Below are 16,620 nucleotides of genomic sequence, written 5' to 3'. Positions count from 1 at the left end.
GCCTCAATGCAAATGAGGCATCGAGAATTCTCACTTTTCATTGGGTAAGACAGTACAGGTTCACTAAGGTCTGGATGGAGGGTTTATGCAAATAAGGGATACACATTTTCTCTTTGTATTGGATAGAGAGCATCGTACTTTTGACCAATAGGAAACCTACATGCCGCATCCCTCTACCGTCTATAAAAAAGTTTTTTTCCACGCTTTGGTCATCCAGTCTTTTCCTTTCTGCCCAGACATTTTGCTGTTGAGTTTTACAAGTACTACTATGTCTGGACGTGGTAAACAAGGAGGCAAAACTCGAGCTAAAGCGAAAACTCGGTCTTCCCGGGCTGGTTTACAGTTTCCAGTCGGGCGAGTGCACCGTCTGCTCCGTAAAGGCAACTATGCCGAGCGGGTCGGTGCCGGGGCCCCGGTGTACTTGGCGGCGGTGCTGGAGTACTTAACAGCCGAGATCCTGGAGCTGGCGGGCAACGCGGCCCGGGACAACAAGAAGACGCGCATCATCCCGCGCCACCTGCAGCTGGCCATCCGCAACGACGAGGAGCTCAACAAGCTGCTGGGCAAAGTCACCATCGCTCAGGGCGGTGTCTTGCCCAACATCCAGGCGGTGTTGCTGCCAAAGAAGACCGAGAGTCACCACAAGGCGAAAGGGAAGTAAAGCCTAGATAAAAGAAGAAACAAAGCTGCCTAAAGGCTCTTCTCAGAGCCATCCACATTTTCATGAAAAAAGCTGGTAGCCATGTTATGCTGTGTGGTTAACTGTTTGCAAAAGGACTAGTGACGTTGAAACACAGACTCCGGAAAAGTTTCCACAAGCATTGTTTTAGGGCATAGCTGGTGAAACCTTTGTAATCCACAAGGGGCTTTATAAAGAGAAAGGAAACTAGAACAGTATTTAACCTTGAGGTAACAAAAACCAAATAAATTACGCTTGCCAAGATTAGTTTTCTCTTGCCTTTGCTTTCAAAATTTTTAAGTTTTTTTCCGATTGGAGTTTATCAGGATCCAGTGCATATACGTCATCAATTCCACCTTTGCATGCATGTGATTTTTTAAATCATCCACCCAGGGACCCTGGCATGTAGTTTTACAGAATATAGAGTCGGAATTGGGGGAGATCTGATGACCAAAATTAGAAAGTGGTAGTCCTGGTAGGTGTAGATTTAAAGCTAACCCAACTGGGGGAGAAAGGACAATTGTACTCAATTTAGGATTGGACCAGAAATACTGACAACCTTGAGAACGTGTCAAGAATTAAGAATATTAGGTTCCACTCGTATACTGAATCAAAAGTTAACATGGTGTCTAAATGGTTCGTTATGTACGTTAAAGTTGCCAATAATGATGAAACAATTTAGGAAAATTCCTTCGGATCGCCTAGATTTAAAAAAAAAAGGGGGGGGGCATAGAAAATACGTGTGTAAGTAATTCATCCAATCAGAGTCTCTCGAAATTAACCGGTCTCTTCCGGTCACTTTTTAGCCAATGGTTTTATCGCGCGGTACTTTTGAAAAATTTCGAGACCAATCAGAATGCTTCCAACTATATTTAAAGGCAACTAACTTCGCTTGTAGCACACCTTTGGTTTGTGATCACTCGTAATGGCTCGTACTAAGCAGACTGCTCGCAAGTCCACCGGCGGCAAGGCGCCGCGCAAGCAGCTGGCCACCAAGGCGGCCCGCAAGAGCGCGCCGGCCACCGGCGGCGTGAAGAAGCCCCACCGCTACCGGCCCGGCACGGTGGCTCTGCGCGAGATCCGCCGCTACCAGAAGTCCACCGAGCTGCTGATCCGCAAGCTCCCCTTCCAGCGGCTGGTGCGCGAGATCGCGCAGGACTTCAAGACCGACCTGCGCTTCCAGAGCTCGGCCGTGATGGCGTTGCAGGAGGCGTGCGAGGCCTATCTCGTGGGGCTCTTCGAGGACACTAACCTGTGCGCCATCCACGCCAAGCGCGTCACCATCATGCCCAAGGACATCCAGCTCGCCCGCCGCATCCGCGGGGAGAGGGCATAAAGTTGTCTTCTCTGTACTTAAAAAAGGCTCTTTTTAGAGCCACCCATAAGTTCACCTAAAGTAACTGTAACACTGTCAGTGAGGAATTAGAAACTACGAAAAGGCAGGAAGTGTAGAGGTTGAGTTAAGGTTCATAAAAGCTATTAAATTGTCCAGAGAAGTGTCACTGGTAACACTTAAGATATTGACGTGTACACAGGTATAATGTACCCAATGGAGTCGGCCGATTGCTGAGACCTACAGGTGATATAATGTGACTATAAGTACAGAGTTACAAAGTAGATGAGAAAACTTTTAAAAAAGGAACCGTAGCTGGCACAAAACTCAGGCTATAATGCTTTGTCTATATTTTTGACTGCATACTCTGGTTCCATTTTTAAAGGAAAATGTTCAATATTTTCTGTACAGTATATTAAGTCAGTGGGAAGAGAATTCAGTATTTTCTTAAGGTGATCACAATTTGTTTTATCCTCTTGATAACTTAGAGAAGAATTTCAGCTTCAAAGCACTACAAGTAATGTCAAGTAACGCTTTAAGGCTCGTTTTCAAACTTGGAAAATCCTCTCAAATTTTCATATGTGAGTTTTCAAATTTGGAAGAATTCTTCAAAGACTAGCTTCTATTTTATACATTTCACATCTCAATTTTCCACTATGTACTCACTCCCATTGGGCACACGGATAAATGACATTTAGTCCAATTTCTTACCAATAATTTAGGTGAGTTTGTCAGTGGCTCAGATGGTAAAGAATCTACCTATAATGCAGGCGACCTGGGTTCTATCCCTGGGTCAGGAAGATCCCCTGGAGAAGGGCATGGCAATCCACTCCAGTATTCTTTCCTAGAGAATCTCCAAGGACAGAGGAACCTGGGGGACTAAAGTCCATAGGGTAGCAAACAGACACAACTGAGTGACTAACAATTTCACTTTTCACTTTTTGTCGGTGATAAGTAGTATGCCCTGAAGACATTTTTAGATCAGACTGGCTAGCATCAAGTGAACTATATATGAACAAATCTACACTTCATTTTATATATTTCAATAACCCCAAACAAAACTTAGATTCAGTAAATGTTCTCAAGTCCTAAATATTCTCATCAATATCCCAACATAATCAGACAAAGGTGAATTATAGCATAAGAGAACACTGAGTGGAAATAAAGGTTTTAACCAGCCTTAATTAAAACATGCCAACATTTAAAGGAATATGTTTAAATGAGAGCAAGTGAACAGACTATACTCCCAGGGCCCCTTCCAGGGCCTTGGAAATACAGAGTCTGACACTTGAGTTTCATATCTTCAGGGTCAATCTGCCTCTCAGCACTGGCTATGCTTTTCCAAATTACATATGGCCTTCCCCACCCTCCTACTACTCAGTTCTAGCATACCTCAGCAGAGTACCCTGTTGAGAATCACTGGTCTTGGATGAGTCTCAGTAATCTGGGATAGAGCACTGCTTTGCATGATGCTTTGGATGATGGTACCATTGTCAAAGAAATATACCAGGAGGAGAAACTTCATTGAGGGTATTTAAAGTCAACTCTGAGCAATGGGAACACTTTCAGTCCAGGTAAGTTCGCTGGGACAACTTTATAGGTGTTAACTAATCCACTCTGTACTGACTATCACCACCTTAAGAGGGGTCCCTTTGCAAGGGAGAAAATAAAACCATGGATTCCTTGGAAGAATCAGTCTAATAACTAAGACTGATAGTTTTCCATGGATCAAGTACTGCATGATCTAATTGCCCTAAATTATTGTATATAACACTTGTTACAACACTGAAAGGCAAGTTCTCTCACTGTATCTATTTAATAGAGGAGGAAGTTATCGTTGCCAGGAAGTCTCATGCCAAACCCAAACTAAATATTTTTTATTGATAAGATAGATTATCCAGAAATGGATGATCAGACCTAGTTTCCTCCTCAACAGAAACTCTTGGAGATTGGGCTGCCTCAGGATGAACAGGGAGGGCCTACAGTGGCCTGGCTTTTGCTAAAATCTGTTATCAGATTCCTGTGGTCAGAAGCCTGGTATGAGATGCGGCGGGCAGGATGACCAGAAGAAACATCAGGTCCTAGGGATAACTGAGTGTACTTTATGATCTTTAGTCTTAGACTTCAGGACAAGGTCAGCATAATTATTTCCTTGGAAATGTCTAAATTCTACTCCAGAGTAAATATTCTCTTGTGTCTTCCTTTCAGTATCTACTATAGAGCTATATTGCTCAAAACAGTAACCATTAGCCATTTGTGGCTATTAAGCACATGAAAACTGTGACTAGTCTAAATTGTGATGAGCTGAAGTGTAAAACACATGCCACATTTCAAAGAATTAGTATGAAAAATAGAATTTAAAAAATCTCATGTTTTTACCTTAGATTATTGTTGAAATAATATTTTTATTTTAGTGGGTTAAATATTATTGAAATGAATTTACTTGTTTTACTTTTTTAAAATGTGGCTACTAGAAAAACTTTTAAGACATACGTGGCTCTTACCATATTTCTGAGGAATAGCACTCTTCATGGAGGGTTATTATACTGGTTTACTGATCAGAAAGTAAATAATTATGTCCTTAATGTGATCAAGCCTCAGTAATAATGGTACCTACCTCAAAGCACTGTGGCAAGAATGTGTTTGAAAATAAATCAAGAGTGCTCAGCAACAGAGCTTGGCATCTTGTAAATTAGTGCTCAAGACATGCCAGATATTGAGGCTTCCCTGGCAGTCTTGTGGTTAAGACTCTGTACTCTCTACAGGGTGGCATGGGTTTGATTCTTGGTTAGGGAACTAAGATTCCACTTGCCTTATGGCATGTCCAAAGGAGGAAAAAAAAAAAAAAAAACTACCTCAAAACACTATTGCTGTTACCACTGTGCCCTAAATCCCTGTTCCCTTCTGAAATTCTTTAATGATGTAATCATATCTAGTACTGGGCCTGTTTCTCTTTGACATGGATTTGAAACACAAAGTTACCTTTTATATCTCCCCCAAGTATAGAAAATATGATACCTAGAGCATTGCCCAGAGGAAGTAGTAAGATATTTACTTTTTCAGCCATGAAATCACTGAGTATGTATAGACAAAAATAGAATAATGCTTTACAAGGAACCTTTATGTTACATTTTTAGCATACATGAAGATTTCATGACTTTTCAGTTGTCAGTCAGCAGTTTATGCAGTATTCATTGCCATTTCTGGCTAATCAGTCATTTTGGCCAATTATTTAAGTATATTAATGCTGTTCTCAATATTCTATAAGTGAATATTAAAAATATTAATAATGTTAAAAGTTTAGGTTTTATAAGCCAAATTGTGACAAGAGACTTTTTGTTAAACTAATTTTTAGATTCAAATGAATGGGTGTTTAGACCCCAGTGAGTCAACTATGTAAACCACTGTGAAGGAAGGGAACATAATTTAAGAACTTGGATAAAACTGAGAAAACTGTTGATTATTTAAAGACTAGGTAAAATGAGAGATTTTGACTTAGCTCTCTGTGAATGAACTTTCCTTCCAGCCTTATTAGAAAACATATTTGTTTTTGATGACTATGTTTTATTTGAAAGTAAAGAACATCTTTCTTCAGTGTTAGGATCAACTGTATATAAACCCAGATTTATACCACAAAATTTACACCACAAAAGGTCATTCACAAGAGGTTTAAAGAAAAACAAGAGAATCAAACTTTTGCAACTCTGCAGAAGCCCCTGCCCCGGTAAACGGTCTTTTGAGAAATTCTCTACCCGGGAGAAAGGCCACGAAAATGAAAGAATCCACATACAACGCTGTTAATGAAAACAAAAGTCCTTTATTAAAAACGCCACCCCGTCCCATATAAACACGTTTCAAAACTTTACCAGTATACATTTTTTACTGCTTAGCGTAGAAACATTTGGATTGCACAAAAAGGCGTTTAAAGCATCTAAGATTTTCAGATGTTGAAGTTCCCGAAAAGGAGGATCCTTGACTGACCGGCCAGGACAAAATGGCCGACAAAAAGTTGTTTTTGATGCTGTCAATCATCACACATTTGCTTATAAAGTTACAAGTGCAAGGAACAGAAAGATCCCTGGTCCCGCTTTGCTTCTGGTGGAAGAATCACTGCCACCGCTCTAGCATTTTTCAAATGTTCCTTTGCTGCCAGAGTAAACAGAAATTAAGAATGCGAGGCAACGGCGTCAGTACTCACCCTTTTGCCTGGGTTGAATACCAACGCCCCCACGACAGCATGAAAACATGGAAAATGTCCGAAATACGAAACATTTCTCTATCAAACAAATAGGGCTAACCCAACATAAAGAAAACAAAACATTAGAGACCACGGGTGGAGCACACTCACCATCCAATTAAAAACAGGGTGAAAAATCACAGGCTGGAGGAGTGAGCCAACCGGCGAGCAAGGCGGGACTTTTGAATGAGTTCTTAGTCCAATCGGAATATCCCATTAAGACTAAGAAACTGGCTGAGTTCAGCGGTGGTTGTTTTTGCTCTTCACAGGAGTGGGGCGGGGCCGGCGGAAATCCCAAGTACGCAAGCCTGCGGAAAGCGCTTTCAGCTGCTGACCAGGGGTTGACAGAGGCCACCGCAGGCCAAGGGGCAACCCACAGGAATGGGTTCAAACTCTGCAACCTCACCCCTCCTCTCACTGCAGCTCCCGCGCAAACCTATCCTTGAAGAAAAGTCTAGAGAGACTAAGCATACACAGTCCAAAATAGAGTAATACAGCTCTTTTTCTTGAGATCAGTGGTGGCTCTGAAAAGAGCCGTTTTGGGTTTTAGAAGCAGACGATTAACAACCTACTTCTTCTTGGGGGCAGCCTTCTTGGGCTTGGCAACCTTGGGCTTAGCGGCCTTCGGCTTAACCGCCTTTGCTGCGCTCTTGGCGGCCTTCTTGGGCTTGGCGGCTTTAGCTTTCTTGGGGCTCTTGGCCACTTTCTTGGTCACCGCAGCTGCGGCCGGCTTCTTCGCTTTCTTCGGGGTCTTCTTAGCTGCTTTCTTTGGAGTGGCCGCGCCTGTGGCTTTCTTAGGTTTCTTAGCCGCCCCGGCAGCCTTCTTGGGCTTGGCCGCGCCCGCCTTCTTCGTCTTGGGCTTGGTCTCCCCGGTGGCCGCCTTCTTGTTGAGCTTGAAGGAGCCGGAAGCCCCGGTGCCCTTAGTCTGCACCAGAGTGCCCTTGCTCACCAGGCTCTTGAGACCCAGCTTGATGCGGCTGTTGTTCTTCTCCACATCGTAGCCGGCAGCCGCCAGTGCCTTCTTGAGCGCAGCCAAAGACACGCCGCTGCGCTCCTTGGATGCGGCGACAGCCTTGGTGATGAGCTCGGACACCGGGGGCCCGGAGGCCTTCCGGCGCGCCCCAGCCGGCTTTTTAGCAGCCTTCTTCTTAACTGGGGTCTTCTCCGCAGGAGGTGCAGCAGCGGGAGCAGCAGGAGCAGTCTCCGACATGGTGAAGATCTAAGACACGGGTACTAGTGGCAAAACGCCGATAAAGCTGCGCTTGGGCCGGGCCGCCGTATATATAGAGCGCAGGCGCGCGCTGATTGGTGCTCCGGTCGCCCGCCTGGCTGGCAGGCTCTGAGCCGCCGCGATGCGCCCAAGTTGTGTTTGTTTTACTTCACAAAAGGGGGAAAATATTAAAATACCCTAAACCAAATCACCCGAATTTGGTCAGGAAAGGATCCGAGAAGCCTCAGGCTTCGTGCTCTCCATTTATTTTGTTCACAATCACAAACACTACGCGTCCAGGCGTCCCCAACTCCCCCAACTCCTAGGGAAGTCCTGGGCAGTCGGAGACCACTTTCTGTTTTTCTTCTAAATTACCTGTTCGCTCCTTTGCCCCTCAAAGTTCTTTTTCTCAGGGGTGGTTGGGCACATGCTTCTCTTCTTTTGGGACCAAAAACGAAATGGTTTCCACCTAAATTTTCACCATAATTCTGTTTCTTCGCAAGGGAAGTAACACAGGTCTTCTGTGAATTCTGCGTACAGACCCACAGGAACTGTGGACTGGGACCAGGATTCTGGGGCCAGTCCAGAGCAGTTAGAGCGGGATGGGAGGGGGTTCGTAAGCCTTGGGGGGTCCTGAGTGATGGGGGGTTAGAGACGTAAATCTTTGATTTGAAGACATTGAAACACTATCAAATCCCTCTTTTCATAGATGGGGGCGGGGCACTCTTTTCACTTCTCCAAAGGCGAGAAATTGGGCTGTTTTTTAAAAGCTCTCAGGTTCCCCTCTGGGTTGTGCAAGGCGGGGGGTCTGACCCTCAAGAATAGGGATAATGAGGGAAGAAAGAAGACCCTCTTAAGGCTACAAATAACCCTCAATAGACTTAACAGTGAGGGACATTTAGATGATCAGTTTTCAAAGAAAGCAAGCATTTATTTATTTTTGTATGCTGTAATAAAGAAATGAATTTCAGTACCTGAAAATTCTAGATTACTTACAGTAACAATATCTAAACACATGTCATGGCACAGGACACTTTCTAACTGGGAACTCAAAGATATAGATGGCAATAAAGCAACTGACAAGGCACACTTTTGACTTTTAAGATAAACTAGAGATTTTAAATAGCGATCGTGAAATGACAAAAGTTTAAACAGAAACACAGGAAAAGTATTAGAACAAATAAATTATTATGCCACTTTTTGCTGATAAGCTCACCTTTTATCCCCTCTAAAACTGACTGTATGTGTTCTATTCTGAAGTTCACTATACTACTACATCTAGATGGAAGCATGTACTAAAGACATCAGTCTTAGATGTGATAATCAAAAAATGTGATAAATTAAGTTCAGTGATGAATGAAATATGAGGTATCTTCTTTTAGACTAAGGATAACCCCATGATTTCACTGAATAACATTCTTTCAACATTTGGAAACTATGTCTACTACTGGTCATGTCCTCTGGGAATTAGCAATCTAATAAGATTAGTGATGGGTGAATTAGCAACCATAGAAAATCACTTTAGACCTGCCATCCATCAGTGTGACTTTGGGGATAGGAATTGTAAGAAATCATTGAAAGTGTATGAACAACTAAAGCACCTTCATCGTATAAATATGTTTTGGCAAAAAAACAAGAACATGCAATTTGTTCTGATTCTATGTGCAGTGAGCCGCCTCCTCAACTGAAACTCAGCTAAGGGTGTATAACCAGCAGGAAAAGAGCTATGTAGATGTAGAGTCTTGATTACTAGGTCACTGAACCTCCTGTCAGTAGAAATTGGTGTCCCTTTTTGCAAATCGGGCTTCCCTGGTGACTCAGCTGGTGAAGAATCCACCTTCAATGCTGGAAACCTGAGTCTGATCCCTGGGCTGGGAAATTCCCCTGGAGAAGGGAATGTTCACCCACTCCAGTATTCTGGCCTAGAGAATTCCATGGACTGTATAGTCCACGGGATCGCAAAGAGTTGGCCAGGACTGAACCACTTTCACTTCGCTTTTGCAAATCAGCAACCTGTAAATTTGATTATTGTGATTCAGTTTTCTGATATGACTACTCAGGTTTAATCAATCAAATCACATCTCTGTATGCAAATCTAAAGTCCAGAACCAGACACCAGCCACTCAAATTCTCGCTCCTAACCTCCTGGCCACATAGTGCAGGTCAGAAGGCAGCAAAACACATGGCTTTTCTCTAGATCCCTGTAACTAGTACTGAGAAAATTCAAAAACAAAGATATTTCTTCATGTCTTTTCAAGCTGTATTAGAGAATTCTCCACAAGTCCATGTCTGGTTCATGTAATGCTCTAAGGCCATGTTATACAATAAAATAAAATGTGGACATGTAAGTCACACACATAATTTTAAACCTTCTAATAGTCACAATGAAAAAAGTAAGAAGAAACAGGTAAATTTAACTTTAATAATGTATATTACTTAACTCAGTATATCCAAACTACTATTCAACATGTAATTGATGTTTCAAAAAATATGACCATTTCTATTTTTTTAATAGGGTAAATCTTCAAACTCTGGTGTGTATTTTACATTTGTAAATTTTCAGACTAGCCATATTACAAGACTAGCCATATTACAAGTGCTCAATGACCACATATGACTGATAATTTCATACAGAACAGCATGGCTTTAGAAAAAGTAACGTTGATTTAATATTTACTTTTTGATTAGGCTCAGAGTATATAAAATTAGACCTTTCCTTGTAGAAGATTGATACATTTATAAGAGTTTTGTAGAGTAGAGATGCAAGTGAATTCTTTCTAGTAGAAAAGATAACCCCAAAAGTTATGATTGTATTGCCTAATAGGACATTAACCAATTTTGTATCTGATCTTTCAGGTTTCCAGCTTTCTTTCTTGCCCTGAACATATTTCATTCCCCTGTATCCTGCTTTGACCTACCTTTGTCATTCTGGTATTTCTGTCATTAATACTTAAATCATTCTTTGATCCATGTACAAGCTCACTATGCAAGTCTTTGTATGAGAGTCATGTTTTGAAAATTATACTTTGACACTTGTTTAGTTTGTCCTACATTCTCCGAATCAGAATCTCTAGAAACTATTCTAAAAGTTGGGAAGATACAAAATTTTTTGACCATTTGCTTTAAAGTGACCTTAGAGCCTATAGATGTTCCAGGAAGTCTCTGGATTTGAAATGAGATTGAACAAGCCCTTGAGCAAAAAAAGTCCTACTAAAATTAGCTCTAGGGAAAATTCAGATTAAGGGTGTGTCATTCAGTCAAAATTGATGGTTTCAAGACAGTCAGCCATCAATTGAGGACAGAGGTAAATATCTGCCTTGCAATAAATTGTGTATACTTGTATTTACACACATCCTGAATATTACGAGTTGGCTAATTTCGTTTCATCTTCTTTGGGTCTGGAAAGCTGATGGACAAAGTTAAAGGTGCAAAGCAGGTTGTCTAGTGCAACTGGAGATGGAGAGAGAGGCTCATACAACAAGATGCACTCAAAGGAGAGTGAAAGGAGTGGTTGGGACAGGTGTTTGGATCAGGGACTGACAATCGATTTTTCTTTCACCTCCTCCTTCTACTTTGCCAGAATAGAGTTCTATCTGCTTGTTGTAAGCCCCAGCTAGGAGTGATTAAACCTGCTTTTTCCTGACTCACCAAGGAGACTTTAGGCTGAGACTAAAGATTCTGTATCTTATTCCCTGACACATTATCAAAATACACTCCACAGAGAACCATAGCAGTAAAGCACATAGTGGAAGCTCAAAAAATACATGGAGAGGGTTATAAAAGGAACATTCCATTGCAAAACATATTTACCTAACGTTTTGGAAGTGCTGTTAGAATCACCTAAAGTGACACAAGAAACTAGGGCATTAATAGGCACCTTATTCTTCAAGCTTGTTTTCAAATAACTTTTAATGATTTCAAAAAGTCAGAACTACACTCAAAATGATTGATCAATAGCAGAAAGATATACCTCAGTTTAGGCCTCTAATGAAGGCAATTATAAGGCACAAGATGAAAATACATATGGGGAAGTAGCCTTAATCAGAATAAACAGGGCCTTACACAATGACTATTTTGGAGGAAACAAGGGCATACAAATTTTGGTAGGTTTATTAGGACATACTTTTGCTTTTTAGTTCCCAGCTCATCGCTATTGCATGCATGAGCCTTTCTCATATACTTACTAAGCACTTGTTAAGCAAAGGACAACAGAAGAGATAATAAAGGCAGAGATCAGCCAAGCAAAGTGTCTGTCTTAAGGAATTATATGTGGTGAGACTGACACAGACAAGCATATTATCATACAGTGTGAGACGTCTGATAAAAAAGGCACAAACCACTGTGAGAAAAAAAGAATAAAACCAAAAAATGTTCTTGTGACAGTTATACCTTTGCCTTCAAGTACCTACCAATCCAGTTGGGAAATTATGACATCAGAGAACAGGTTAGAACAGTGGTTCTCAGACATTTAGATTTCAGGACACCTTCACATTCCTAAAAATTATCAACCCACCTCTCATATCTTGTTAATGTAAGTTACATATATATGTAGATATTTACTATTTAAAAAATTAAAACTGTATTAAGTTTAATAATTCACATTTATATGTTGTTTACTACCTATAAAATTGATTATATGTATGAAAATTATATATAATTAACAAACAGCATATAATTTTTTCATTTACATAATATTATGAGAGGAGACCCTGGTGGCTCAGATGGTAAAGAGTCTGCTTGCAATGCAGGAAACCTGGGTTTGATCCCTGGGTCAGGAAGATCCCCTGGAGAAGGGAATTGTAACCCACTCCAGTATTTTTGCCTGGATAATTCCATGGACAGAGAAGCCTGGCAGGCTACTTACTGTCCAGGGAGTTGCAAAGAGTCAGACACAACTGAGCGACTTTCACTCACTCGCTCACATAATACTATATATACTATATAGAGATTTATATACAAACTACATAGTAGTATAGAGTACTAAATACATAATAGAGAGTTGGACTACAAGGAAGGCTGAGAGCCAAAGGATTGATGCTTTTGAACTGTGGTGTTGGAGAAGACTCTTGAGAGTCCCTTGGACTGCAAGGAGATCAAACTAATCAATCCTAAAGAAAATCAACTGAATATTCATTGGAAGGACTGATGCTGAAGCTGAAGTTCCAGTACTTTGATCACCTGATACAAAGAGCCAACTTATTGGAAAAGACTCTGATGCTGGGAAAGATTGAGGGCAGGAGGAGAAGGGGGTGACAAAGAAAAAGTTGGTTGGATAGCATTACTGACTCAATGGGTATGAGTTTGAGCAAACAACGGGAAATAGTGAAGGACAGGAAAGAGTGCTGTAGTCCATGGCATTGCAAAGAGTTGGACACGGTTTAGTGACCAAACGACAACAAAAATATACATTTACAACACAATGTTACGTATAATATATATAGCATTGCCTATTATACATTTCATATACAAATCCATATATAGTATATGTAAATGATACATATTTAGTGGGTTTCCCATTTGAGCTACCAGGGAAGCCCACTAAATATATACTACTATGTATTTCATATATAAATCTCTATATAGTACATATGATTCATAAATACTATATATGGGTTTGTGTATGAATTTGTAATATGTAATGCTGTATATATATAAAACATTGTATTATAAATGTATATATTGTGTGTTATAATATGTATTGCTATATATATGTTGTAAATATAAATGTGTTGTAAACGTATATGTAATATTATGTGTAGTAGGTCAACTCAAAAAAAGTTCCTCATTCTCTACCGCATTCAAAATCCTGGCAGCCCCAGGCTAATCTGAGACTTGTAAGGCAGCCTGAAGGTGAAGAACACAGTCAAATTGTTAATGCAAGAGAGCAGAGGGAAAGACAGCAGCGGGAAAGACAGCAGCTTTGGGGCCTGCACATTTCTTTTCAATACCAGTTCCCCCATTCACGAACTTGGTGATCCTGCCAAGTCCTCAGGTTTTCCCCACTTTCATTTCGTCCTCTGTAACACTCCTCCACCACCCCCTTGTCCCAGGAATGTAGTGGGGATTAAATTAGATAATGCACATACAATTACTGGGACTGGCTGAGCACAGAGTAGTCTCTTATTTGATCTTTATTTCCATTACATCCTTATCCCATGGGAACCTCCTGTTTTGAGGTGACCTTTAGATAGTTGATATGCACCTTAATTTGGATGAGTGGATAATAAGAGTAGACCAAGTCCAACAAGTTGGTTCTGTCTTTTTAGTTATGTAAACTTCCCCGGGGTAGCTTCTGAAAGGTCACTGGACCTAGGAACTAGCCCAAATAATACCTCAAGAAGAAATTGTAATAAGAAGAGAAGCTAGTTTACCCATCAGAGAAGGGAGATGTTTGTTGAGGAGTGATAGGGAAGAACATAAAGCAGGATCAACACAGCCACTCAAAATCTACCCCATTGAGTTGATGTTCTTGGAGCTCATTCCTTGCTCAGAACTCAAGAGGAAAAGTCATGATGACACACACACTCACTCCTCGCTGCATTTCCCATCTTAAGTGTGTGCATACTTTCAAGGTCAGGCACTCAGGCAGAGCTGTCAGGGAGAACTGCAAGTTGTCAGTACTGAAGAGGGACCAAGGTATCAACACCCTTCAGTTTTTACTACTGAACTTACCTAAACCTTCTTAAGTTAAGACTTCTGGATGGAACCAAATTCTTACAGAATTACATTATCTAAGAATTTGTTGGGCTTCCCTGGAGACTCAGATAGTAAAGAATCTGCCTGGGATGCAGAAGATCCAGGTTTGAGTCCTATGTCAGGAAGATTACCTAGAGAAGGGAATGGCTACCCACTCCAGTATTCTTGCCTGGAGAATCCCATGGACAGAGGAGCCTGGTGGGCTACTGTCCATGGGGTCACAACGAGTCAGACACAACTGAGCGAATGTTTCAGTTAATACATAGATTTCTTATACTTCTCATGGTTAATGTAGTAGCATTTTTATATTTTCCTTTTAATTTTATAAAATATTTCAGGAAAAATACAGAAGTAGCATAATATATTTATCAAAAGGACTAGCTCAATACTGGAATGCCAGAGTTCAAATTCAATATTGCCATTAGATAAGTTTATTAACTCCTCTCTGCCTCAGTTTTCTCATCTATAAAGTGACAATAATAGTACCTGTTTTATAGGTTGCCATGAGAATTGATGAGTTAATGTTTATATAGTTCTAAGAAGAGTGCTGCCTTCTTGTGAGTACAAAAATTTTTATATACATATATTTAAAAAATTCTTTTAAAAGTTTTACATACACTCTTATAAACCCAACATAGCACCATTATGCACTGTTTGTTTAAAAGTGTCAATAATACTAGTAAAATAACAGCTAACTGAACACTTTCTATGCACCAGGCATTATATGCACTATTTTCATTCTGTCTTCAGAACCATCCTATGACTACCATTACAATTGTTATTGCTTCACCAATAAGGAAATAGAAATTGAGAATTCAGATTTCTCCTAGGACAGACCTGCAGACTGATTATAACTCATGTACCCTGAACACACGCACACATTCACACACACACAAATATCAGTTGAACTAAAGTCAAAGACCTTTGCTTTTCTATTACAAAGTGCAAAAATTAAAATACACCCACAACTATTAATTATTTACTAGTCTGTTTAATGAGTTTTAGGTAGAAAACATTTTCACCCCTGCAACTAATTCTGCATGAATATCATACCTTTGGGGCAGAATCAAGTGTTTACAATACATCGTGCTGTCTGTTCTGATGGACACTAGATGGCAATCCAAACCAACCAAAGCTTAATTTGGTGACTGGTATGTTACATTTCCCCCAGTCCCTTATGTAATCATTAACTTCTGATAAATTTGGACTTTCCAGATGACAGTAGTAAAGAATTCGCCTGCCAGGAGACCAAGGTTCAATCCCTAAGTAGGAAAAACCCTTGGAGATGGAAATGGCAACCCACCCCAGTATTCTTGCCTGGAAAATTCTCTGTCCATGGAAGGTGGGCTAGTCCACGGGGGTCGCAAAAAATCAGACAAGACTGAGCAAGAGAAGTCAATCAGTCAGTGATAACAGCTTTGTCTCTTTCGGTGAACAGAAATTTTTATTCCTCTTTTTCTTGACAAATGATCATCCTGATACCACTGGTTAGTCCCAAGACTTCAGCAGGTCTACAGGCAGGCAAGAATAAGGAAGGAATCAATAATCCTATCTGGATTTGGGGAATAAGAAAATAAATAAGACAGGCTCTACCCTTAGAGTGGAATTTGGATTCTGGAGACCCCCAAAAAAGATATGGAATATGTCAGATGTGGTAAAGGTCAGAGTGGACATGAAAAGGAGGAAACAGTCAATTTTACTTGAGGCTAGAAGTTAAAAATAGACCATTATAAAAGCAATTTTAAAAATGCTAAATTACTTTTCTTTCTATTTTTAAAGTAAAAATGACCAGTGAGGAGGATGACAGAAAAAAAAACAAAAAACAAAGACTATTGTGCAAAGATAGTAACACTGGAACTCTCCTGGTTAAGGGGTATCAATTATGACAATGATGGTGATAATAGTAATTGTAATAACAAATTTATTACACCATGTACTAATATGGATAAAATGATGTAGAGGGCTTGTGACTTAGCGATGTGCTCAAGATCAACCCAGAACCTTCACTGTAACATACATGCACCAAACAAAACCGCAAGAAGTGGACTGCACTAAAGTGTAAGTTGTATAAAAGTCCAATTAAAACTTTAATAAATGAGTTTGTTCTGGCCTCAAACCTTTGCCCAAAGGCATTTACAGTGTAGGATGTCACTGACGCCGATAGACACTAGATGACGCTCCAAACGCACACTGCCCTTGATGGACAGCTGATGCTCCTAGCTGCCTGGCTGAGTCATCAATCATTAATTTGGATTGACTCAGAAAATTACTCAGAAAATTTCAAACTCATTCTTACACAGTCTCTTCATGGACAGAAATGATTATTACCTACAAATGACAGTGACAGTATTGAGAGGCTGTGAGAGTGGACTAAGTACCCTGAGTAGTCAAGCAGTAGGCTGACCAATGGGACCTTTGCAGTCAATTCAAACAGATTAGAAACAAGTGGTTGATTCAATCACTTT

General features: G+C 40.5%; 3 protein-coding genes across 3 annotated transcripts; 2 read left to right on the top strand and 1 right to left on the bottom strand.

Moving 5' to 3' along the window:
* Window positions 1-268: 268 nt before the first annotated feature.
* Window positions 269-728, top strand: LOC136151487 (histone H2A type 1-like). The gene has a single exon (XM_065912663.1). The coding sequence runs from the start codon at window positions 269-271 to the stop codon at window positions 659-661; it is 393 nt and encodes a 130-aa protein (XP_065768735.1). The 3' UTR covers window positions 662-728.
* Window positions 729-1,604: 876 nt separating this feature from the next.
* Window positions 1,605-2,015, top strand: H3C3 (H3 clustered histone 3). Its single transcript, XM_065912854.1, has one exon. The coding sequence runs from the start codon at window positions 1,605-1,607 to the stop codon at window positions 2,013-2,015; it is 411 nt and encodes a 136-aa protein (XP_065768926.1).
* A 3,794-nt stretch (window positions 2,016-5,809) lies between these two features.
* H1-2 (H1.2 linker histone, cluster member) lies at window positions 5,810-7,486 on the bottom strand. The gene has a single exon (XM_065912357.1). It carries the CDS (start codon window positions 7,457-7,459, stop codon window positions 6,818-6,820), a length of 642 nt encoding a protein of 213 aa, XP_065768429.1. The 5' UTR covers window positions 7,460-7,486; the 3' UTR covers window positions 5,810-6,817.
* Between the last annotated feature and the right edge of the window lie 9,134 nt (window positions 7,487-16,620).

Source organism: Muntiacus reevesi, chromosome 20 (assembly GCF_963930625.1).
Source record: "Muntiacus reevesi chromosome 20, mMunRee1.1, whole genome shotgun sequence".
NCBI classification, from domain to species: domain Eukaryota; kingdom Metazoa; phylum Chordata; class Mammalia; order Artiodactyla; family Cervidae; genus Muntiacus; species Muntiacus reevesi.
Note: the sequence above shows the minus strand (reverse complement) of the source record. Positions and strands in the feature narration are given on the sequence as shown.

Excerpts from the sequence above, each read along its gene's own strand:
- H3C3 (XM_065912854.1), top strand. The coding sequence starts at position 1,605 with ATGGCTCGTACTAAGCAGACTGCTCGCAAGTCCACCGGCGGCAAGGCG.
- LOC136151487 (XM_065912663.1), top strand. The coding sequence starts at position 269 with ATGTCTGGACGTGGTAAACAAGGAGGCAAAACTCGAGCTAAAGCGAAA.
- H1-2 (XM_065912357.1), bottom strand. The coding sequence starts at position 7,459 with ATGTCGGAGACTGCTCCTGCTGCTCCCGCTGCTGCACCTCCTGCGGAG.